General features: G+C 37.1%; 1 protein-coding gene across 2 annotated transcripts in view; it reads left to right on the top strand.

Annotated features, from left to right (window-relative positions):
• Positions 1-27,500, top strand: part of LOC136848611 (uncharacterized) — a 272,631-nt gene that overhangs the window by 109,126 nt on the left and 136,005 nt on the right. For both annotated transcript variants that reach the window (XM_067120993.1, XM_067120992.1), the window contains exon 2: positions 21,778-21,880. In XM_067120993.1, coding sequence (XP_066977094.1) covers positions 21,784-21,880 — 97 coding nt within the window. In that variant the 5' untranslated portion in view covers positions 21,778-21,783. The remainder of the gene's footprint in view (positions 1-21,777; positions 21,881-27,500) is intronic.

Below are 27,500 nucleotides of genomic sequence, written 5' to 3'. Positions count from 1 at the left end.
TATACTTCCCAGATTAATCCCGAGTCGGGTCGATGTTTTGAGTGAGCCTTTTCCAGGTGATCCTATCTTGTGTCCTCTTTTTCGTCTCGTGTGTCCTTGAAGGCATTATTCTCTCCATCCTTCCTAAGGCCCTTCCTTTCCTCCGTGTCCCTGGCACTTGCATTTCCACGGTCTCTCCTGCAGCTTGCCGTTCCCGCAGAGGGATAGTCCCACCAGTGCACCTTACTCAGTGCACTGTAGGCATTACTTAGGGTTCTTTGCAGCGTCCGTAGCTGCGACCCCATTCATCCTTTGACTGTACGATCTTTCATATTCTCTTTCGTCTGTCTTACTTTCCCCCCTCTCCTAACAGATGTTTCATAGAGCAACTGTGAGATTCTCCTCCTGTTACACCTTTAAAACCTTTCTATCAATTTCCCTTTCAGCACTGAATGAGGTCATTAGGCCTTTGGCCTAAATGTAATATTCCACTCCATCACACCCTTTCCTCATCAGGTGCCCAGCCATCTCAGTCCTGACTCTTGGGTTCTTTCTTTGACACTTCAGTGACTTTTGTTGACCCCCTGACATATTCATCTCTTATCCTGTCTCTTCTCTTCTCTCTTTTCATCCACATTTCCACCGCTTTCAGTTTCAGTGGTGTCGCTTATCCTCTGCCCCATTCTCTTTTTGCTGTTATCCACTGACCCATTCCTTTTTGCTGTTATCCACTGCCCCATTCTCTTTTTACTGTTATCCAGTGCCCCATTCTCTTTTTGCTGGTATTCACTGTCCCATTCTCTTTGTGCTGTTATCCACTGCCCCATTCTCTTTTTGCTGTTATCCACTGCCCCATTCTCTTTTTGCTGTTATCCAGTGCCCCATTCTCTTTTTGCTGGTATTCACTGTCCCATTCTCTTTGTGCTGTTATCCACTGCCCCATTCTCTTTGTGCTGTTATCCACTGCCCCATTCTCTTTTTGCTGTTATCCAGTGCCCCATTCTCTTTTTGCTGGTATTCACTGCCCCATTCTCTTTGTGCTGTTATCCACTGCCCCATTCTCTTTTTGCTGTTATCCACTGCCCCATTCTCTTTGTGCTGTTATCCACTGCCCCATTCTCCTTTTGCTGTTATCCACTGCCCCATTTCTCTTTTGCTGTTATCCACTGCCCCATTCTCTTTTGCTGTTATCCACTGCCCCATTCTCTTTTGCTGTTATCCACTGCCCCATTCTCTTTTTGCTGTTATCCACTGCTCCATTCTCTTTTGCTGTTATCCACTGCCCCATTCTCTTTTTGCTGTTATCCACTGCCCCATTCTCTTTTTGCTGTTATCCACTGCCCCATTCTCTTTTTGCTGTTATCCACTGCCCCATTCCTTTTTTGCTGTTACCCACTGCCCCATTCTCTTTTGCTGTTACCCACTGCCCCATTCTCTTTTGCTGTTACCCACTGCCCCATTCTCTTTTGCTGTTACCCACTGCCCCATTCTCTTTTGCTGTTACCCACTGCCCCATTCTCTTTTGCTGTTACCCACTGCCCCATTCTCTTTTGCTGTTACCCACTGCCCCATTCTCTTTTGCTGTTACCCACTGCCCCATTCTCTTTTGCTGTTACCCACTGCCCCATTCTCTTTTGCTGTTACCCACTGCCCCATTCTCTTTTGCTGTTACCCACTGCCCCATTCTCTTTTGCTGTTACCCACTGCCCCATTCTCTTTTGCTGTTACCCACTGCCCCATTCTCTTTTTGCTGTTATCCACTGCCCCATTCTCTTTTTGCTGTTATCCACTGCCCCATTCTCTTTTTGCTGTTATCCACTGCCCCATTCTCTTTTTGCTGTTATCCACTGCCCCATTCTCTTTTTGCTGTTATCCACTGCTCCATTCTCTTTTGCTGTTATCCACTGCCCCATTCTCTTTTTGCTGTTATCCACTGCCTCATTCTCTTTTTGCTGTTATCCACTGCCCCATTCTCTTTTTGCTGTTATCCACTGCCCCATTCCTTTTTTGCTGTTACCCACTGCCCCATTCTCTTTTGCTGTTACCCACTGCCCCATTCTCTTTTGCTGTTACCCACTGCCCCATTCTCTTTTGCTGTTATCCACTGCCCCATTCCTTTTCTGCTGTTACCCACTGCCCCATTCTCTTTTCCTGTTACCCACTGCCCCATTTTCTTTTGCTGTTACCCACTGCCCCATTCTCTTTTTGCTGTTATCCACTGCCCATTCTCTTTTGTTGTTATCCACTGCCGATTTCTCTTTTGCTGTTATCCACTGCCCCATTCTCTTTTGCTGTTATCCACTGCCCCATTCTCGTTTTGCTGTTATCCACTGCCCCATTAATTTTTTGCTGTTATCCACATCCCCATTCTCTTTTGCTGTTACCCACTGCCCCATTCTCTTTTGCTGTTACCCACTGCCCCATTCTCTTTTTGCTGTTATCCACTGCCCCATTCTCGTTTTGCTGTTATCCACTGCCCCATTCTCTTTTGCTGTTACCCACTGCCCCATTCTCTTTTTGCTGTTACCCACTGCCCCATTCTCTTTTTGCTGTTATCCACTGCCCCATTCTCGTTTTGCTGTTATCCACTGCCCCATTCTCTTTTGTTGTTATCCACTGTTGATTTCTCTTTTGCTGTTATCCACTGCTCCATTCTCTTTTTGCTGTTATCCACTGCCCCATTCTCTTTTTGCTGTTATCCACTGCCCCATTCTCTTTTTGCTGTTATCCACTGCTCTATTCTCTTTTGCTGTTATCTACTGCCCATTCTCTTTTGTTGTTATCCACTGCCGATTTCTCTTTTGCTGTTATCCACTGCCCCATTCTCTTTTTGCTGTTATCTACTGCCCCATTCTCGTTTTGCTGTTATCCACTGCCCCATTCCTTTTTTGCTGTTATCCACATCCCCATTCTCTTTTGCTGTTACCCACTGCCCCATTCTCTTTTGCTGTTATCCACTGCCCCATTCTCTTTTTGCTGTTATCCACTGCCCCATTCTCGTTTTGCTGTTATCCACTACCCCATTCTCTTTTGTTGTTATCCACTGTTGATTTCTCTTTTGCTGTTATCCACTGCCCCATTCTCTTTTTGCTGTTATCCACTACCCCATTCTCTTTTTGCTGTTATCCAGTGCCCCATTCTCTTTTTGCTGTTATCTACTGCTCCATTCTCTTTTGCTGTTATCCACTGCCCCATTCTCTTTTGTTGTTATCCACCTCCCCATTCAATTTTTGCTGTTATCTACTGCCCTATTCTCTTTTTGCTGCTATCCACTGCCCCATTCTCTTTTGCTGTTATCCACTGCCCATTCTCTTTTGCTGTTATCCACTGCCTCATTCTCTTATGCTGTTATCCACTGCCCCATTCTCTTTTTGCTGCTATCCACTGCCCCATTCTCTTTTATTGTTATCCACTGCCCCATTCTCTTTTGCTGTTACCCACTGCCCCATTCTCTCTTTGCTGTTATCCACTGCCCCATTCTCTTTTGCTGTTACCCACTGCCTCATTCTCTTATGCTGTTATCTACTGCCTTTTCTCTTCTCCTGTTATCCACTGCCCCATTCTCTTTTGCTGTTATCCACTGCCCCATTCTCTTTTGCTGTTACCCACTGCCCCATTCTCTTTTTGCTGTTATCTACTGCCCCATTCTCTTTTGCTGTTACCCACTGCCCCATTCTCTTTTTGCTGTTATCCACTGCCCCATTCTCTTTTTGCTGTTATCCACTGCCCCATTCTCTTTTGCTGTTATCCACTGCCCCATTCTCTTTTTGCTGTTATCCACTGCCCCATTCTCTTTTTGCTGTTATCCACTGCCCCATTCTCTTTTGCTGTTATCCACTGCCTCATTCTCTTATGCTGTTATCTACTGCCTTTTCTCCTGTTATCCACTGCCCCATTCTCATTTGCTGTTATCCACTGCCCCATTCTCTTTTGCTGTTACCCACTGCCTCATGCTCTTTTGCTGTTATCCACTGCCCCATTCTCTTTTGCTGTTACCCACTGCCCCATGCTCTTTTGCTGTTATCCACTGCCCCATTCTCTTTTGCTGTTACCCACTGCCTCATGCTCTTTTGCTGTTATCCAGTGCCCCATTCTCTTATGCTGTTATCCACTGCTTTTTTTCTTCTCCTGTTATCCACCGCCCCATTCTCTTTTGCTGTTATCCACTGCCCCATTCTCTTTTTGCTGTTATCCACTGCCCCATTCTCTGATGCTGTTACCCACTGCCCCATTCTCTTTTTGCTGTTATCCACTGCCTCATTCTCTTATGCTGTTACCCACTGCCCCATTCTCTTTTTGCTGTTATCCACTGCCTCATTCTCTTATGCTGTTATCCACTGCCTTTTCTCTTCTCCTATTATCCACTGCCCCATTCTCTTCTCCTGTTATCCACCGCCCCATTCTCTTTTGCTGTTACCCACTGCCCCATTCTCTTTTTGCTGTTATCCACTGCCCCATTCTCTGATGCTGTTACCCACTGCCCCATTCTCTTTTTTGCTGTTATCCACTGCCTCATTCTCTTATGCTGTTATCCACTGCCTTTTCTCTTCTCCTATTATCCACTGCCCCATTCTCTTCTCCTGTTATCCACCGCCCCATTCTCTTTTGCTGTTACCCACTGCCCCATTCTCTTTTTGCTGTTATCCACTGCCCCATTCTCTGATGCTGTTACCCACTGCCCCATTCTCTTTTTGCTGTTATCCACTGCCTCTTTCTCTTATGCTGTTATCCACTGCCTTTTCTCTTCTCCTATTATCCACTGCCCCATTCTCTTCTCCTGTTATCCGCTGCCCCATTCTCTGATGCTGTTACCCACTGCTCCATTCTCTTTGTACTCTTATCCCCTGCCTCATTCTCTTATGCTGTTATCCATTGCCTTTTCTCCTCTCCTGTTACCCACTGCCCCATTCTCTTCTCCTGTTATCAACTGCCCCATTCTCTGATGCTGTTATCCACTGCCCCATTCTCTTTTGCTGTTATCCACTGCCTCATTCTCTCTTCACTCTGTATTTCCTTTTGCCTTCTCTTACTTCCTAATGAGCACCATACTCTTTGAAAGCTTGAATTTCAAGTCAATGCAATGTCTCCTGTGGGCTTGTTTCATTCTTGTATGAATAGCGTTCATCTTCTGAACAACAATAATAATAATAATAGCTTTGCTGTTATCCACTGCGTCATTCTCTTTTGCTGTTATCCACTACCCAATTCCCTTGATTTTTTTTTTTTTTTTTTTGTTAGAAACTATCTATTACGAGCTGGCGTTCAAAGCCCAGCATACTAGGACAGGGGCTCAGCAACGGTATCCCAGAATACCACTGCATAGAAATTTCAACAGATCTTAGATGTCTGGTTTGCGAGAAATGAATATTTAAATTGGGTTTCATCAGAAACAAATAAAAAAGAATATGTACAGTAGGAGATGGAATGCAGTGGAATATGAAATTTAGGCCAAAGGCCAAGCGCTGGCACCTGTGACGTCATTCAGCGGTGAAACGGAAATTGACAGTGAAAGGTTTGGAAATTCCGAGATAGTTGGGATGTCCTCGTCTTTGATAAGGAATAAAGGACGCGTCCTGGATGTCCTCTATCTCTTCCTTTCTTATCAGGACCTTTTTTTCCATTGACCTTTTCTTGTTTATTCCCTTTCTTCCCAACGACTTTTTCTTTCTTTGTTTCTTTGTAATCGTTTCAAGTGGTTAACATCACTTTATTCTTTTCGACTTGTTTACTTAGAAAGCTGACCCCGTAGGGGGGTAGCGCCGTCAGTGCACCTCACGCGGTGCAATGTAGGTATTACTTAAGGTTCTCTGCAGCGTGCCTTCGGCCCCTAGCTGCAACCCCTTTCGTTCCTTTTACTGCACCTCCTTTCATATTCTGTTTCTTCCATCTAACTTTTCTTAACCCTCTCCTAACAATTGATTCATAGTGCAACTGCTTTGAGGTTTTCCTCCTGTTACACCTTTCAAACCTTTTATTGTCAATTTCCATTTCAGCGCTGAGTGACCTCATAGGTCCAGGTGCTTGGCCTTTGGCCTAAATTATATGCAGTGCAATGCAAAACTTAGAAAGCTCAGACTTGTTTCGTTAGTTTGTCTTTTAATGATCACAAACTTTCTTATCCTAATTCTGCATTTCTTTGAATATCATGTTGCTTAGATATCGTAGTTATCGTATATCTTGCTGCTAAGTTTTTTTTTTTTTATTCTTTACAAGGAATTTTATCGTGATGAATTGTAACAAGAAACCTTTTGTGCTGATTTTAGTCTGTCGTAGTTCTTTATTTAATGGTCTTTCTACAACATTGTCTTATCTTCTAGTATATATATATGTATATTTTGGCCCCATTCCTTATTCAGTTACATTCTAGGCAGTAATATTCTCGGATGATGTATTACTGGGTCATAACCCTTTTTGAACAGGTATGTCTTTAATTTCCTAAGTTATGCCTATGTGTTTACACATTTCTTTATTTCATGGGGCTACTAATCGTATGTGTGGGTGCTGTGCACTTAGAGGTCTTTTTCCCTAACACTTCTTGTTGCATCTGTGTACTAAGTGAAGGTTTGTGCCCTAGTAAGAATTCGACCTGCACCTGGCAGCTATGATAAAACAGAGTTCTTCATTTACTTTATCAAAAGTGTCATCCACTTGTCTTTCTATAATTAATCTGTTGGTATATTTATGTTCTTAGTAGTATACGTCCTTTCCTGTTTTGTGTAGGTTTTTTTTTTGCGTTGTTTATTATATTCACTGTTTAGCTTTTACTGAGCTGTTATAGGTATAAACAAAACCCTTGTTGAATTAGTTCTTTCTGTAATTTGAGAAGTGTTTAGCTTTCACATATGTGTTTAACTTTTACACATGTGTTATAGGTATAATTAAAACCTTCATGGAGTTAGGTTTTCTGTAATTGGAAAAGAAGTGTCAAAAGACAATTGAATTTTCAGTATGTTATTTTCCTCTGGTCCATCTCGTTTGGCAATTTCTCAAAATATATTTTATTGATATAGTTTATTTTATTTATTGAGAAAATCTCGCATCCGTTTCTTCTCTGGTTTTGAGTGCAGTGGCTGGAAAATAAAACATTTTCATAAAATAAGAAAAGAAAAAGCAGTCACTGGTGAATGATGGATTAGTACTGTCATTTTTTCCAGCCCGAATGCCTGCGATGGAATTCGAAGCAAATACGAATTCCTTTCTCTGAGATTGTCCTTTTTTTTTTTCGGTGGGGGAAGGGGGAGGTGGGGGCCATTCCGGGACATGAAAGGAACTGGGAACGGCCCTTCTCTCTCTCTCTCTCTCTCTCTCTCTCTCTCTCGTTTTCCCTTCTTCCATTTACAATTGTTAATTATTCGGTTCATTTGCCAGTTGCAATGCTACATTTTTTAGTTTTCTGGAAAGGAAAACTGTTGTGCCGGCTGTGTCTGTCCGTCTGCACTTTATTCTGTCCCACTTTTTCTGTCCGCCCTAAGATCTTAAAAACTACTGAGGCTAGAGGGCTGCAAATTGATATGTTGATCATCCACCCTCCAATCATCAGACATACCAAATTGCAACTCTTTAGCCTCAGTAGTTTTTATTTTATTTAAGGTTAAAGTTAGCCATAATCGTGCATCTGGGAACGATATAGGATAGGCCACCACCGGGCCGTGGTTAAAGTTTCATGGGGCGCGGCTCACACAGCATTATACCGAGACCATCGAAAGATAGATCTGTTTTCGGTGGCCTTGAGTATACGCAGTAGCGGCTGTACAAAAAACTCGATTGTTCTGAAGAAACTTCGGTGCATGTTTTACTTGTTTATTTGAGAAGCCAACATTCCATTTTGTGAATTACCTTTCAGTTACGTAAGCAGATATTTGCCTTTCCGTATTTCGTTGGCAAATTTTTTTGTCTTTTTTTTCGATTGTAAGAGAAAAAAATGCATGCCGTACCTCTTAAGAGTTTATCAGTCTGTCTATCTTGCTCTCTATTTATCTATCTATCTATCTGGACCTTATAGGAGTTTACCTGTCTTTCTCTCTATGTATCTGGACTTCTTAAGAGTCTGTCTATCTGTCTATCTATCGGTAGCTCTTAAGAGTCTATCTATCTATTATTTATCTGTACCTCTCAAGAGGTTATCTATCTATCTATCTATCTATCGGTAGCTCTTAAGAGTCTGTCTATCTATTATTTATCTGTACCTCTCAAGAGCTTTATCTATCTATCTATCTATCTGTCTATCTATCTATCTATCTATCTATCTATCTATCTATCTATCTATCTATCTATCTATCTATCTGTACCTCCTAAGAGTTTATTTATATTATTTATCTGTGCCTCTTAAAGTGTTTTTCTATCCATTATCTACCTGTAACTCTAAGAGTTTTTCTATCTGTTATCTATCTGTACCTCTTAAGAGTTTATCTATCTATCAGTCTATCCATCTATCTGGACCGCTTAGGAGTTTATTTATTTATCTCTCTATCTATTTGGACCTCTTAAAGAGTTTATCTACCTATTACCTATATGGACCTCTTAAGAGTTTATCTATCTGTCTATCTATCTGTACCTCTTAAGAGTTTATCCATTTATTGGTCTATAGGTTCTTTGCCGCGTCCCTTCTGCCCCTAGCTGCAATCTCTTTCATTCCTTTTACTGTACCTCCTTTGATATTCTCTTTCTCCTATCTGATTTCCACCCTCTCTTACCAGTTGTTAGGCCTTTCAGGCCTTCTTACTGTCAGTTTCTCTTTCAGCGATGAATGACCCCACGGGACCCAGCGTATGGTCTTTAGCCTAAATTCTTTATTCTGTTCTATTCTCTGTCCAGCCACTCCACTGTCTTAAGCAATGAATGGCTGGAACTGCCCCAGCTCTTGGCTTTATGGCTTAATTTTCTTAGATCAGAATCAAAGTACTAGACGTCTGGAAAAAAATGACTTAAGCATCACACGTAGCCTTCTAAACTTTTTGCCGCTTCTAGTCACTAATGTACTGCGAAACACTGCGCAGGTTACTGACGAAAAACAAGTACATAAAAATGATAATGGAAGTAGCCACCAGACGTCTTACTCCAGGTAAATATCGCGCTACCAGCCTTATCTGTGTTGTATGTTGTTGGTAAAAGCTCTACTAATCTGTCTACGCACAGCATTACTCATAAGTTTTCGGGAGCTTCTTCCCTAATAAGCCCCTGCTATTATCTTACATCTCTAGAGCTTTGGAGCTGACACGTTTCTTCCCTGCCGAAATTATGAAAGAGTTTTTAAGTAAGTTCATTTGTGGTCCTCCTTCAACGGTTGGTTGATGCTTAATCTCTTGTAAGTATTTTCAGCGTGGCTACGTGATCTTTCATGTGCCATAGTGGTTAAAGCAGCCTTCTTTCTTTCTCTTCTTCTTCTTCTTCTTCTTCTTCTTCTTCTTCTTCTTCTTCTTCTTCTTCTTCTTCTTCAGAATGACCTCAGATTTCGAGTTGCCCCAGTCGTCAATCTGAGGGTAATTTCCAGGTTCTAACTAAGTCGCTTTGTTGGCATTGAGCTGTTTGGGGACTTTCAAGATTTTTTTTAGTTGTTTCTGTTAATTTATGTATATATTATTTGAAATTTCTTGGTGCTTGTGGCATAATGCTCTTACATTTATAGCTATAGACTGGCTTATAATTATTAGTGTAACAAAGTAATAGCTTTATCTTTCAGTTATCTAATATATATATATATATATATATATATATATATATATATATATATATATATATATATATATTATATATATATATATATATATATATACATATGTATATATATATATATTATATATATATATATATATATATATATATATATATATATATATATGTATATATATGTATATATACACACACATATATACATATGTATATATTAGACAACTGAAAGATAAAGCTGTTACTTTGTTACACTAATAATTATAAGCCAGTCTATAGCTATAAATGTAAGAGCATTATGCTACAAGTACCAAGAAATATATATATATATATATATATATATATATATATATATATATATATATATATATATATATATATATATATATATATATATATATATATATATATATATATATATATATATATATATATTTCCCTGGCACTTTTAGGTATCTGAACAAATAGCTATATGTATGTATGTGTATACACACAGACACACACATATATGTATGTATGTATATATATATATGAAGAAAAACAGTTAGGCAAAAATGTTTAGTTAATAGGAAAGTAACAATTGTTATTATACATACCTACACAAGCACCTGAAAGGATGGGAGGAACGAGGGAAGAAAAATGGGAAAATATCCGCAATATGAGATTCAAATTAAAATTCCTTCGCAAGAAGGCGGACAGGCATTCTTCGCAAGATGGAGAACAACAGAGCTGTTGCAACAACATTCGTGAATGATGGAAGAGGTTTCAATCATTTTGAAACATTCTGTCATGTTCTTTGTGGCCACGAAAGTATTGAAAACTACGGATGAATAGGAGTGAAAGGACAAAAAGGAGTTATATATTTCGGTTAAAATAAATGTCTATGTAAGGGCAAAAAGTAGGCTCCTAGAAAACTTATGACCAAAATCCTACAAGTGATTAAGGGTAGCTTCCAGGTAGTAATTTTCTCTCTCTCTCTCTCTCTCTCTCTCTCTCTCTCTCTCTCTCTCTCTCTCTCTCTCTCTCTCTCACACACACACACATACACACATTATATGTATATGTGTGTGTGTGCGTGCGTGCGTGTGTATGTGTGTGTTTATGTGATGCAAACGTGTCTAGCTATACGACAGTTTGAGTGTACGTATACCTGTGCACTAGTGAGTGAATAAAGTCATAAAAGAATACCGATATTTATGTAAGCTCCTAAACACAAAACATCGTTTCATTTCAACGTTTCTTTCATTTGCTTATACGTATCCTACTTTTATATATTATAATTTCTCTCCTTCGTTTTCGCCTTTTATTCGTTCATATCACTCTACATCCAGCGAGGAAAATACGACAGCCTCATCTGCATTCAGTTTTGTCTCTGGTTTATTTTCCCCCCATCTCATTTGTTCCCATCCTATTCTCTTTTATAAGAAATTTCTCTCTTACACCAAAAAAACAAATGTTTCCACTTTCTCTCGCTCCTTATCACGTAACTTGCCTTCCCAATCCGTGGCACCCTCTGGCCAACTTTACCCTCACCCATGCAGCATCGTGCAGCTTCCTGCAGCATCGTGCAGCTTCCTGCAGCATCCTGCTACATCTTTCAGCATCGTACATATCGTATAGCATAGTGCTGCATCGTACGACATCGAGCAGCATTCAGTAGCATCGTACAGCATCCTGCAGCATTGTACAGCATCCTGTAACATCGATCAGTATCCTGCAGCATCGCGCAGCATCCTGGAACATCGTGCAGCATCCTGTAGCATCGTACAACATCCTGAAGCATCGCACAACATCCTGCAGCATCGTACAGCATCCTGTAGCACCGTACAGCACCCAATAGCATCGTGCAGTATCGTACAGCATCCCGTAGCATCGTACAACAGCGTGCATCATCCTACAGCATCCTGCAACATGGTACAGCATCCTGCAGCATGGTACAGCATCCTGTAACATCCTGCATCATCATGCAGCATCCTGTAACATCCTGCATTATCATGCTGCATCCTGCAACATCCTGCATTATTATGCAGCATCCTGTAACATCCTGCATCATCATGCTGCATCCTACAGCATCATTCAGAAACGTACAGAATCCTGCAGCATCGTACAGCGTCATATAGCATAATACAGCGTCCTGCATCATCATGCAGCATCGTTCAGAATCGCACAGAATCCAGCAGCATCGTACAGCACCATGCAGCATAGCGTACTACAGCATCCCCCTTCAGAGAGGAAATTAATAATAAATGCAAGAGCTGCATTCGGTTCAAAATGAATAGCTCTCGAGTTTTCCGGGTCGGTTTTGCACATAATGTAGGCATTCATAATTCAGGGGAGGTTGGACTGAATAATAGAGATGTTTGATGAATGAATATGCAATCTCGGATTTATCATAGCTTTTTTTTTTTTTGCGTAAGCCAGTATGATTTTACTGTTAGTTTTTTTTTTGGCAGCGATATATTTATAGAAAGATGAAAGTTATTGAGGTAAAAAAAAAATATTACTGATTTACGCCATAATATAAACCTGTTCCCCTTCTTTCTTGCCTTCCGGCATTCGGTTCCACCTCACCTCTTTGATTTTTTTTGTTTTTTTTTTGGTAAGTTTTTTGGCGTTCTTTTATCACTTATATACAACCTTCCATCGTGTCGATATGTAGTCGCATTTCGTAAGATTTGCCTGTATATATATATATATATATATATATATATATATATATATATATATATATATATATACTCAAAAATATATATAATCATATTTCGAACATGTATATATATATATATATATATATATATATATATATATATATATATATATATATATATATATATATATATATATATATATATAATCATAATTCGAACATGTGTATATGTATATATATATATTATATATACACATACTTATACATCTATATTTTATAAATATGTTTGAATTTACATATCAGAAGTTAACTGTGAATGACAGAGAAAGTTAAAGCTGTTGAGACGAATTGTCTGTATACACGGGAAATTAGGAGAGCTTTTAAAAATAAGACATTTAGAAAAACGACTGATATTAGATAAGAAAGGCAAACATGGAAGAAATGACGTCTGTTTTAACAGAGGAAAATGGATTGCAGTAACTGGGAAAACGGAAGCGAGGAAAGATTTCCAAATCCGTATAGAATAGGAATTCAAGCTGCTTTCTTGTTTTGTGTAAACCTCACTTATAGCAAGTTCTAATTTTAATTGTTTGGATGTTATAAAACTTAAATTATTTGAAAATGCAAGTTCTAATTTTAATTGTTTGGATGTTATAAAAACTAAATTACTTGAAGATGCAAGTTCTGATTTTAATTGTTTAGATGTTATAAAAATCTAAATAATTTGAAAATTGGTAAGGATTTTACGAGAGCCCATAGACAATAATTATCAGAAAATGTTAAGCTTTTTCAGTGTTTCTGCAGACTAAAATGTTTATTTTTAGATACATTCAAAAGAGGAATATTTTCTCCTTAACAATAGTATAAGAAAATTTACGTAAGCCTCAGCGAAGGTATCAAGAAGCACACACACACACACACACACACACACACACACACACACACACACACACACACACCGTAGCACGCATTTGAAACTCCTTTTAGTTCTTTGGAATTCGATAAAATCGCCAATCTCTCCGAAGCGACTTTTCCTTGACGCAGCGAATACATGAATGCATTTAATAATAAATCAAATCTAAGACAAATAAAATGTAAGAACTGACTAAAAGACTCTCCAACACACAGGGCCGTTTCTAGCTTTGTGGGGGCTCTAGGCAAGATGCTGTTTGGGACCCCTAGATAGGTAGGTAGGTAGGTACTATTACCTGGAGAAACGAAGGAATATAATAAAATCCTTGAATTCAGTTATTCATGGTACCTCAGACTAAATGTAAACAAACTCTCATGGAGACATTGATATGAAACGACGTGCGATACAAAGTAGTTGCTTGGCAGCTACCCGCCTTTGGTATGAAATGACTCGAGGACAAACGTTTATCTATCCGAGAAACGTAAACATCGCAAGAAACCACGAAACAATGAGAAAATCCGAAACTAATAAAGAAATTGCGATCTGTAGTGTTTTGACAGAAGTCAAGAACGACCACGTGGCATTTAAATGAAGGGTGGTATTTAAACATGAGCGCACGCAAACGCGCTAAACCCTCCGAAACTGAAAGTACAATGTCTATAGTATGCTATGGGTTGCTTATCTAGATTTCGGTTTGACGACCATTTTTACCTAAAATATAGGGTTTAGGGTCCCTTAACGGGAATGATGGGTCTAACTAATTATATAGTACAGAAATCTGTAGTGTCAACAATTGCAATTAATTACACAAATGCTAATAAATGAAAATTGAATTGTCATAGGTATACATATAATATAAGTTGCACATGATAAAATCTTTTAAATTTTCAAATTTTAAATTTGAAAATTAAAATATTTCAAAGGGAATCGGGGGCCCCCGAGTGGCTTGAGAAATTTAAATTTTCCAAGCTACCCCGGGGTCCCCAAGGTGGCTTGGGGGCCCTAGGCAATCGCCTAGTCCGCCTATAGCTAGAACACACTTTGTCGGAAGAAATAAGTAAATTAATATTGGTGGCAGAGTTAATTTTTGGAATTTTCAGGACATCAGAGTTGATGTATTGGCAAATAGCGACGTAAAGCAGAAATTAGCATCAGCTGTTTTAAGAGACATTTCCAGAATAATTTCCACATGCCGAAGGTGTTTTGTTTCCTTGTATATCAGTTAAGCAGGTCATGTAGGAAAGTGTGTACTTAGTTACTGCGGCCATGTTAATCTGTGATGGTGAAGTCCGAAGCCCGCAGATGAGTTTGACTCTCTCTCTCTCTCTCTCTCTCTCTCTCTCTCTCTCTCTCTCTCTCTCTCTCTCTCTCTCTCTCTCTCTCTATATATATATATATATATATATATATATATATATATATGTGTGTGTGTGTGTGTGCATACACACACACATATATATATATATATGTGTGTGTGTGTGTGCGTGTGCGTGTACAGTCTGATAACTGTCCTTCAGAAAGTGTCTTTAAAACAATTACGTAATGCAATTAAATTTATCTGTATTATTGCCTCTTACCTGTAATACAATAACGTAATGTAATCAAATTCATCTGTATTATTGCCTCTTTATACTCAGAACCTAGCATGTTAACCAATCACATCTGTAAGACATTGCTCAAGCCTGACCCAAGTCGGTAAGAAGTCTTTGAACAATGTAAAAAAAAAAAGAAGTAAATATTCCGTATACTAACATTTGATCTCAGTTACCAGAATCGTTTTCAATAGAACAAAGATATTACGAAGGACTTGATCTGCGTCCCCATCTCCTACCTAAACCAGCGTGTCATTTCCCTCCTGTCTCATCTGTTATGTTGGCAAGGGTACATATAGGGGTATATAATTATAGGGGCAAGGAAGACCGTCTAGGCAGTGCCATATGGTAGGTTCCGCAAGGGGAGGGGGGAGGGGGTGGTCTCAAGAGGAGATGGGGAGGAGAGTTAGAAGCCATGGAGTCAGCCCAAGCTTTACCTGAGAGCAACAGAACCAGGTGAACTGGGAAGCGGGGTGGGGGGCCTGGGGTGGGGGTGAAGGACCAATAATCAATGAGAGAGTAGAGGTGATTGGTGCACACAACTACACAACAAGTCATATCTGAAGCCACTTATTAGCTCTAGCTTTTTTTTTTTAATACATATATTGATTCGTTCCGGGTGACGCAGCAGATTCTCTCTCGCGTTATTTGCGGAAGAAAATGCAGACATGTCATGTTATGCTTTTCGCTTCTGCTCGTTGGGACGTGATTAGCTGCCATTGTTTTGAATTTGGACCGTGCATAAAGGACACTGTGCAACTCCCCATTTCCACGAATGTTATTTTTGCGTACTTTTCAGTTTGGTTCATTGGATGTGATCGACTGTTGTTGTTTTGGCGTTGGACCATGCATAAAAGACGTACAAATTCTCGCTTCCGTGAACTGTTATTTTCGCATATATATAGGCTTCGTATTCAGGCCCGGTCGCTTGTGAAGGAAAGTTAAATTCTCCTCTGTCTAAAACTTTTATTTTTTTAGTTCGCGCAGCTTACTTGTTGCTCCATATCACCAGATATCCGATTATAAAAGTCATACATAATATATTATCAGGTAAAAAGAAAATAAAGAGGAAGGTAATTGATATGTTACCGAGTGAGATTGAGAATAAAGAGGAAGATAATTGATATGTTATCGAGTGAATAGAGAATAAAGAGGAAAGTAATTAATAATTATCAGGTGAAGAGAAAATAAAGAGGAAGATAATGGATATGTTATCAAGTAAAGAGAGAGTAAAGAGGAAGATAATTGATATGTTATCAAGTGAAGAGAGAATAAAGAGGAAAGTGATTAACATATCAAGTGAAGAGAAAATAAAGAGAAAGATAATTAATATATCAAATGAAGAGGAAAAAAGAGGAATTTTGTAAATATATTATGAAGTGAAGAGAAATTAAAGAGTAAGATAATGTATCAAGTGAAGAGAAAATCAAGAGGAAGATATATTATCAAAGAGAAAATAAAGAGGAAGATAATTGATATATTATCAAGTGAAGAAAAATCAAGAGGAAGATAATTGATTTATTATCAAGTGAGAGAAAATAAAGAGGAAGATAATTGAAATATCACATGAAGAGAAAATAAAGAGGAAGATAATTAAAATATTATCAAGCGAAGAGTAAATGATGAGGAAGATAATAAATATATTGTCAAATGAAGAGAAAATAAAGAGGAAGACGATGTATTATCAAAAAAAAAGAGGAAATAGAGAGGTAGATATAATTAATAAATTACGAAACGAGAAAATAAAGAAGTAGAAACCGGATGTGCCATTCCGGAGAATTTCACAGTTACTTACGTCTGTATTGGTATTTATTGCCAGCTGTCTGCGTTATGGCCTTTGTTTCTCTGCTTCCTTTACGCCTTTCTCTACTAATTCCCTCCGATAATGGCAATTGGAACCTCTGGAGGCAAAGTAGAAAATAAAATAAAATGAAAACTTTCAGTAATTGACCTTTTATGCAATTATAAAATAAAATGACAAAAAGAGCACTGTCAGTACCTAACCTTTTCTGAAATTATAAATATAATAAAATGACAAAAAGAACCCTGTGAGCACCTGACATTTTATGCAATTATAAAATAAAATGACATAAAGAACACTGTCAGTACCTGACCTTTTATGAAACTATAAATATAACATGAAAAAAAGAATATTGTCAGTACCTGACCTTTTCTGAAATTACAAAGTAAAATAACACAAAGAACACTGTCAGTACCTGAACTTTTATGAAATTATAAAATAAAATGACAAAAAGAACACTGTCAGTACCTGACCTTTTATGAAATTATAAAGTAAAATGACACAAAGAACACTGTCAGTAACTGACCTTTTATGAAGTTATAAAATAAAATGACAGAAAGAACACTGTCAGTACCAGACCTTTTATGAAATTATAAAATAAAATTACGAAAAGAACACTGTCAGTACCTGACCTTTCATGAAATTCTAAAATAAAATGACAAAAAGAACACTGTCAGTACCTGACCTTTTATGAAATTGTAAAATAAAATTATAAAAAAGCACTGTCAGTACCTGACCTTTTATGAAATAAAATGACATAAAGAACACTGTTGTACCTGACCGTTTGTGCAATTAAAAAATAAAATGACAAAAAGAACACCGTCAGCACCTGAACTTTTATGACATTATAAAATAAAATACGTAAAGAACACTGTCAGTACCTGACCTTTCATGAAATTATAAAAAAATACAAAAAGAACACTGTCAGTACCTGACCTGTTATGAAATTATAAAATAAAATGGCAAAAAGAACACTGTCAGTACCTGACCTTTTGTGAAATTATAAAATAAAATGACAAAAAATAACGCTGTCAGTACCTGACCTTTTATGAAATTATGAAATAAACTGACAAATAAGAACCCTGTCAGTACCTAACCTTTTATGCAATTATAAAATAAAATGACATAAAAGAAAACTGTCAGTACCTGGCCATTTATGAAATTATAAAATAAAATGACAAAAAGAACACTGTTAGTACCTCACCTTTTATGAAATTATAAAATAGAATGACAAAAAGAGCACCGCCAGCACCGGTCCTGTTATGAAGTTATAAGATAAAATGACAAACAGAACACTGTCGGTACCTGACCTTTTATGAAATTATAAAATTAAATGACAAAAAGAACACTGTTAGTACCTGACCTTTTATGAAATTATAAAATAAAATGACAAAAAGAACAATGTCAGTACCTTACCATTTATGAAATTCTAAAACAAAATGACAAAAAGAACCCTGTCAGTATCTGACCTTTTATAAAATTATAAAATAAAATGACAGAAAGAACACTGTCAGCACCTGACCTTTTATGAAGTTATAAAATTAAATGACAAATAGAACACTGTCAGTACCTGACCTTTTATGAAATTATAAAATAAAATGACAAAAAGAATACTGTCAGTACCTGACCTGTTATGAAATTATAAAAGAAAATGACAAACAAGAACACTGTCAGTACCTGACCTTTTATGAAATTATAAAATAAAATGACAAAAAGAACACTGTCAATACCTAACCTTTTCTGAAATTATAAAAATGACAAAAAGAACACTGTCAGTACCAGACATTTTATGAAAGCATAAAATAAAAGGACAAAAAGAACACTGTCAGTACCTGACCTTACTGTCAGTACCTGACCTTTTATGAAAGTATAAAATAAAATTACAAAAAGAACACTGTCATTACCTGACCTTTTATGAAATTATAAAATAAAATGACAAAAAGAACACCGTCAGTACCTGAACTTTTATGCCATTATAAAATAAAATGACGTAAAGAACACTGTCAGTACCTGACCTTTTATGAAATTATAAAATAAAATGACAAAAAGAATACTGTCAGTACCTGTCCTTTAATGAAATTATAAAATAAAATGGCAAAAAGAGCACTGTCAGTACCTGACCTCTTATGAAATTATAAAATAAAATGACAAAAAAGAACACTCAGTACCTGACCTTTTATGAAATTATAAAATAAAATTACAACAAAGAACACTGTCAGTACTTGACCATTTATACAATTATAAAATAAAATGACAAAAAGAAGACAGTCAGTACCTCACCTTTTATGAAATTATAAAATAGAATGACAAAAAGAACACTGCCAGTACCTGTCCTGTTATCTAATTATAAGATAAAATGACAAAAAAATACACTCAGTACCTGACTATTTTTGAAATTATAAGATAAATTGACAAACAGAACACTGTCAGTAGCTGACCTTTTATGAAATCATAAAATTAAATGACAAAAAGAACAATGCCAGTACATGACCATTTATGAAATTCTAAAACAAAATGACAAAAAGAACACTGTCAGTACCTGACCTTTTATAAAATTATAAAATAAAATGACGTAAAGAACACTGTCAACACCTGACCATTTATGAAAGTCTAAAACAAAATGACAAAAAGAACACTGTCAGTACCTGACCTTTTATGAAATTATAAAATAAAATGACCAAAAGAACACAGCCTGTACGTAACCTTTTATGAATTATAAGATAAAATGACAAAAAGAACACTGTCAGTACCTGACCTTTTATGAAGTTATGAATTCTGCGCGGATGACAAAGCCGTAGGCTCGAGCCACATCGTTTATTTGCCATCCTTTGTTCCCCAGTGGTAGCATTCACTTTGATGGGGTAAGCCGACATTTGTTATAATTCCTACAATTCCAGAGACTTTAACGTTGGTTATTTCTGTTAATTTAATACTCTCTCACATACACATCATTCAAAGTAGAACACTCGTCCGGGATTTTGTCATAAGCTCTTTTTCGCTGTGCATATGACGTCGAAAATAATATCATCATTACTTTTGGACTTGTTGTCATTGTTGCTGCTTTTGTTTTTAATGTTTTCGCTGCTTTTGGACTTGTTGTCATTGTTGCTGCTTTTGTTTTTAATGTTTTCGCTGCTTTTGTCTGTCAGTTTTGTGCAGCTAAAGTAATGGGCTTTGAAACTGCAAATACTTTGGCAGTTCTGTACCATGCATTTTCTTGTTCCGTTTTAGTAAAGTTAGCTTATTAAAATTATATTTTTTTTTCTTTTATTATGATCATCGAGATTGAAAAGGGGAATCGAACATATTCCCGAAAGCTCTACTTAATTTGGTTTTTAAATATAATTGTTCCCATGCATGACTCAGGATTTGTTTCTCCATTATCATTGTCATTATTGGTAGTAGCAAAACTAGAGATAAGCTTTTTTTTATAATTATGATAATGCTGAACAGTAGGTAAATTTACGGCGAAATGAAGATTCACAAACATACGAAGAGAAGAACCGCAAATGAAAGGAAAAAGAAAGCAAAGCAAAAAGGAAATTAGAGTCTTGCCCCTTCCTTCCTTTTACTTTTCTTGTTATCCAGCCTTCCTCTTCACTGCTGCATTAGGAGAAGCACCTTTCCTACTGAAAAATAAACTGTGATCCCCAAATCCAACGCCAGCGTAGGATTTGGATCCTCTGAATTCTTTGATACCTGGTTGCAGCTCAAAAGCTTCGGTTTACCCAGTCTTTTATAACTTTCAGATAGTTAATTTATAATCTCTATCTTCCGGTTTACCCAGTCCTTTATAACTTTCAGATAGTTAATTTATAATCTCTATCTTCCGGTTTACCCAGTCCTTTGTAACTTTCAGATAGTTAATTTATAATCTCTATCTTCCGGCTTACCCAGTCCTTTATAACTTTCAGATAGTTAATTTATAATCTGTATCTTCCACCTTACTTTCCACCCATTCCTAACAACTGATTCATAGTGCAACTGCGAGGTTTTTTTTTTTTTCTCCTGTTTTACCTTTCAAACCTTTTCACTGTCAGTTTCCCTCAAAGGTCATTCAGCATATGGCCATTGGCCTAAATTCTGTATTCTATTCTGCCCTAAAATGGAAAACTGCAGTATCTGCAAAATTTTCGAAACTGAGTTAGGCCACCTATTGGGCTGGTGAAAAACTAATACACAAGTTACTGCAGTTTCAGAATGATTCTTCCATGCTTTCCACGAGTATTTAGGGGGTCCCGTTTGCACTATCTGTAAAATCAGTAGTAAGGCAAGGGAGTATCTACCATTTTTCTCAGTTTTGTGTTATGGGGCAGTATTTTATTCAGATAGTTAAACTAACTAACTCATCAGGGAAAGCTTTTGGCAGTATCGTAATCTCTGAGAGTATTGAATTCTCTGCCTCTGCTAAATTTCAGCTTTTCTTCGAATTAACTGTACTTGATTTGATTTTATTCTTATAAATAGAGCGATGTTATCTAATAGGAAAATAGAATACAGTATATTATTATTATTATTATTATTATTATTATTATTATTATTATTATTATTATTATTATTATTATTATTATTTCGGTAGATGAAACCTATTCACATGGAACAAACACACAGGGGCCATTGACTTGAAATTCGGTATACCATTTTAAACAATATAATTTCTTTAATTTTGCCTCATTTTGGAAGTGAAATATAATCTTTATTATAAGATTTTCAAGGACTGCAACTCATATCCGGGAAGAGAAAATATCCGTGAAATAAAACCGGCAAACTTCATATACTTCTCTCATTTTTGGCGTTAGAATGAAAATCTATTTTTAGCATGTCTTGTTTTCTGTTTTTCACAGATCACCATTTTTGAACAGTATTTTTTTTTAATTTAATGCCGTAATATTTGGAATTTTATAAATAAAAAAAATTATGAGTTTGTGTGTGTGTGTTTTTTTTTATTTGATTTTGTAATATATACCTTTTCTTTCAGGGCACTGAAAATAAACTTACATTACTTTATCAGGTAACATTAGTAACTAAATCATTTTTCCCCCACTGACAACACTTTTTTATTTTATTTATTTATCTGTTTACTTATTTATTTATTTATTTATTTATTTATTTCTTTCTTTATTTATTTATTTATTTATTTATCTGTGTATTTATTTATTTATTTATTTTGCTCTTCCAGGTGGCCATGAGGAACGAATTTGTGTGGCTGTCGGCAACAGCAATTCTTTGCTTGGCTGGGCTGGTCGTTACTGCCCCGCCTCTGGATGCTGCCACTCATCGTGGTAAGTAATCTTTTTTTTTTTTATGTAGAGGCCGGTGGGACGGGCAACTGGGGACGAAGGACACAGAGTGGATCCTCGCGTTTTAAATTAAATGTCACACATCGTGGGAAGTTAGATCCCTTGTAATTTTTGCCTTCGTGGGGAGGTAGTGCCGTCAGTGTACCTCACGCGATGCACTGTAGGCATTCTGTAAGGTTCTTTGCAGCGTCCCTTCGGCCCCTGGCTGCAGCCCTTTTCATTCCTTTGACTCTACCTCCGTTCATATTCTCTTCCATCTTACTTTCCACCCTCTCCTAACAGTTATTTCGTAGTGCAACTGCGAGGTTATCCTCCTGTGACACCTTTCAAACCTTTTTACTCTTAGTTTCCCTTTCAGCGCTAATGACGTCATAGGTCCCAGCGCTTGGCCTCTGGCCTAAATTTTATATCCCATTTCTAGAGTTTTGATAAAGGGAACTAAAGACAAAGAGTGGATATTCACCCTTTAAAAGAGAGATGGTAGACGGTTTTGTGAGAGATAGGCAAAATAGGCAAATTTAGATACGCCGTTGACGTTTGATATATGCATGAGACAAAATAGCTCTTAATAGGAAGTCATTTGTAGGCATTGGAGTACTAATTGCATATATATAACTCTCTCTCTCTCTCTCTCTCTCTCTCTCTCTCTCTCTCTCTCTCTCTCTCTCTCTCTCATGTTCTGTTACTGTGTCAACTTAAGCAGAAAATATCGATTTCATAAATGTTTTTCTGGCTCTCGGAAATAATATCTGGAATATTCTCTCTCTCTCTCTCTCTCTCTCTCTCTCTCTCTCTCTCTCTCTCTCTCTCTAATGTATGTTCTGTTACTGTGTGTAACTAACGTAAGCAATCATGTTTGCGTTCAGTCGACAGTATCAATACCGAAACGAAAGAACAACAAAACACAGAGTTTCCACTTCTCTCGTTTTAGTCTCCATTCCAATTCCCGTAACTGAATTTCGGAGGGTCCTGTCCTCGGGCGCTTGGGACCCGCCACGCTACAGATATTTCGACCGTGGAAACTAGCTTTTTATAGGTTTAACAACGTCAAGAGAGGGAGGGAGGGTCGCTCTCTCACTCTCAGGCGACCAAATCATATAACGCAAGAGAAAATGTAAGAGAAATGACGTGAAAGGTTGTGAAAGAGAGTGAAAGATATGACGGCTGTGTGTTGTCAGGTTTTTTATCGTCATTTTTTTTATTTGATTCTAATAAAATTAGTAGGAATCGTGTAATTAGAATATATTGAAGTTATACTCGTATATGTTGTAGGAACCCAATGAACGGCTTGTATTTCGATTATTATTATTATTATTATTATTAATTCAGTATATGAAACCTATTCATATGGAACAAGCACACACAGGGGCCATTGACTTGAAATTCAAGCTTCCAAAGAATATGTTGGTTTCAACCTCCCACCGCAGGCCCCACACTGCAGCAGTAACTGATCATGATGCTGAGCCAGTGATTTTTCATCGCACTGGGGGAGACGCGAACCAGCGACATCAGAGTGGCATGCCACAACACTAACCACTATACCAGTGAATTATACGATCCTAATTGCTGCCACATACACATACTTTGATGCATACATACATACATACATACTTACATATGCTCTTTCACGCATAAGTTGATTTTCTTTATTATATGTGAAGCCTCTAAAAATCCTGTATTCCGTATGACAATACTTCGACCCTGATCCCTGATTACTGGTCAGTGCTGTAAAGAAAGTGGTCGACTCCAGTTTTATATATATATATATATATATATATATATATATATATATATATATATATATATATATATATATATATATATATATATATGTGGCCGACTGGTTAGTGTGTCACTGTAGTCCTGATTCCTCGTCCGTCGCTGGTTCGACCCCACGGGACGGTGGACTTATTATCAACTAAAAATTCCCCTTCGGTAACATATATGAAAATATATTATTTCCGAGGTAGAGTGAATTGGATATTAAAGGACGTTTGTAGCTTTCTGATTGTATATGAATCACGGTGATGTGATAAATAGTCATACATATATGTGTGCATACATATACATATATATGTACATACATATATATATATATATATATATATATATATATATATATATATATATATATATATATATATATATATATATGCACACAGTATTCAGGTCCTTAGTAGGATTAGAGATGGTGTTTAACTTTCTTTGCCTTTTTTTTTTTTTAGTCGCCGATTGACTTTGTGAAAACGAATGAAAGAGAAAGCTGATGAAAAATAAGAAATCAATCCCTCCAGTAGAAAGATGGACAATCATAGTATTTTGAGGAACAAGTCACATGAAGATATTTCTGCAGCCTGGCAGTAGAGGAAAAGAAACAGTCACAAAACCGAGCTATCTGAGCGTTGTTCTTTGTCCCAGTGTGCGAATTAGTAGCCTCCAAGACTCATTTTATAAAGAGTACCACCAGCGTAAATCTTCGCCTGATATTATGGGAGACGATGGACTTGATAGCATCGTCTCTTAATATAATTCTCATTCTCATTATTTAGAAACCCTGTAACTTTCATCCTATCATTTTATCATTTCTCCATCAAATTCTTGTCAGCATTTTAGAGGCCTTCATTCAAGCCCAGTGTATTTCTATGTCATTATGCCGTCATATTTTCTCGAGCACTTTTAAGTTAATTTATCCCTCATGTATTAAGCAAGTTCCGGCATCCTGTTTACTAAGGAGTTGTCCTGGAAGCTGCGTCCCCCAGAACTAATCCATCGGATGATGTTAGAGAAATTTAGATATTACTCTAAACAAGTAAAAAAATGCGGCGAAGTTTCTTCGGCGCAATCGAGTTTTCTGTACAGCCGCTAGAGCCTATAATCAAGGCCACCGAAAATGGATCTATCTTTCGGTGGTCTCTGTATAGTGCTGTTTGAGCCGCGGCTCATGGTACTTTGCCGGAAGCACGATTATGGCTAACTTAAACCGTAAATAAAATAAAATAAAATAAAAACTACTGAGGCTAGAGGGTATGTTTGATGATTGGGGGCGTGGATGATCAACATACCAATTTTCAGCCCTCTAGCTTCAGTAGTTCTTGAGATCTTAGGGCGGACAGAAGAAGGTGCGGACGGACAGACAAAGCCGGCACAGTAGTTTTCGCTTACAGAAAACTAAAACTGTGTTTCAAAATCCAATTTCGCGGAAAGCATCAGAGAATCTCAAAAAGACGAAAGCGATGGAGAATTAGGTTCTAAAGTGAGATTATGCATATACAGTAGAAATGCCTTGGGAATAAATGGTACATTCACCTTGTACTCCATTGACTTGAGCACTGGTACGTAAGCCGTTAAAGAACCTAGATTCTCCGAAGGGGGGTAGTGCCGTCAGTGCACCTCATGCGGTGCACTGTAGGCATTGCTTAAGGTTCTATGCAGCGTGCCTTCGGCCCCTAGCTGCAACCCCTTTCGTTCCTTTTACTGCACCTCCTTCCATATTCTGTTTCTTCCATCTTACTCTCCACCCTCTCCTAATAGGTTTTCCCCCTGTTAGACCTTTCAAATCTTTTACTGTCAATTTCCGTTTCAGCTCTGAATGACCTCATAGGTCCTAGTGCTTGGCCTTTGGCCTACATTCTGTATTCAATTCAACTCAAGAACCTAGATTCAAAATCAATGGATTTATATCTGTTGTTTTGCCAACTTTGATGATTGACCAACAATAGTAAATGCTGCGGCCGTGACAGAGAAGGATTTTAATACAGAGGAGGCGTATATCTTTTTTAGGGAGCCGGCCTTCCTCAACAAAATATAGATCGTATACATATACAGTAGGCCTATGTGTTTTTATGTATAGCATATATTTATTTTCAGATTATATATATATAAATTATATATATATATATATATATATATATATATATATGTATGTATATATATATATATATATATATATATATATATTATACACATATATGTATAGATATAGATATATATCTATATCCACCTATCTATATATATATATATATTAGATATTTATTATATGACACTCCTTTAAATTTTTTTCCTGTTTAATTTCATTGCGGCGTTAATAACCTACTGTAGGCATTGCGACGCCAGTTTTAGTAACCATTAATCAATCAATCAGTCAGTCTTTGATGACTACTTTGATGGCCGCTGCCTTACAGGAAGTTATTTTCTTGTTAGTTATGAAAATCCTCATCTATACAGGTCCAGGGAAGATTATACTGAGGACAGGCATGCAGCCAGAACACTGTTAAAGCCATTATTCTTATAATAATTAACTTGACATTCAGTATTCCAAGAAGCAGATGCATAAGTGGATGAAGGTATAAGTTGTATTAGATGAATAAATAACTTGTAAAGCTTACACAATGCTACATTAGACTATCCTAGTGGAGTAGTGCCGTTAGCGCACCTCACGCGGTGCACCGTAGGCATTGCTTTAAGGATCTTTGCAGCGTCCCTTCTGGCCCCTAGCTGCAACCCCTTTCATTTCTTTTGCTGTATCTCCATGCCTATTCTCTTTCTTCCATCTTACTTTCCACCCTCTCCTAACAATTGATTAACAGTGCAACGACGAGGTTTTCCTCCTGTTACACCTTTAAAAGCATTTTACTGTCCATCAACCTTTCAGCACTGAGTGACCTCATAGGTCCCAGCGTTTTGGCCTTTGGCGTAAATTCTTTATATACCACATATGTCCTAGCGCTTGGCCTTTGGCCTAAATTCTACAGTATATTCCACTTAGGTCCCAGCGCTTGGCCGTTGGCTTAAATTTTAAATAACAGCTACATTAGAATACTTAGTAAAAGACAGTGTACTGAAAGAAAGAGAAACAAATCTACGGCAGTGATAGGTGGGAACACCTAACTTAAGCAATTAACAGTGCCATCTCAGGTGAGCTAACGGCAGTAAATAGCAGCACGGATATTCAAGATAATTACTCAAAATTAGTTTTAAGGAAGGATGTTGGAAAATCACAACTTATCTATAGGAGGCAGTTTAGGGAACTGACAGAAAGAGGAAGACATTAAGAGGAAAATCAGAAAATATGGGTCAGAACCAGCTTCTATTGATTTGCTTTCTCAATAAGGAAAATAAAATATAGCAGTGTCCATGTAGAGTTATGATTCAGAACCAGCTTTTATTGTCTTCCTTTCTCAGTAATAAGGAAAATAAAATATAAGTATCCAGTTAAGAGTCAGAACCAGCTTTTATTGATTTGCTTTTACATTAAGGAAAATAAAATATAGCAAAGTTTCCATATATAGTTATGAGTCAGAACCAGCTTTTATTGATTTGCTTTCTCAGTGAAGAAAATAAAATATAGTAAAGTATCAATATATAGCTATAAGTCAGAACCAGCTTTTATTGATTTGCGTTCTCATTAAGGAAAATAAAATATAAGTTTCCATATATAGTTATGAGTCAGAACCAGCTTTTATTGATTGGCTTTCTCAGTAAGGGAAATAAAATATAGCAAAGTATCCATGTATAGTTATGAGTCAGAACCAGCTTTTATTGATTTGCTTTCTCAGTAAGGAAAATAAAATATAACAAAGTATCCATATATAGTTATGAGTCA

This window comes from Macrobrachium rosenbergii, chromosome 19 (assembly GCF_040412425.1).
Source record: "Macrobrachium rosenbergii isolate ZJJX-2024 chromosome 19, ASM4041242v1, whole genome shotgun sequence".
Classification (NCBI taxonomy): Eukaryota; Metazoa; Arthropoda; class Malacostraca; order Decapoda; family Palaemonidae; genus Macrobrachium; species Macrobrachium rosenbergii.
The sequence above is the reverse complement of the archived record's forward strand: the minus strand, read 5'-3'. Positions and strand labels throughout refer to the sequence as shown.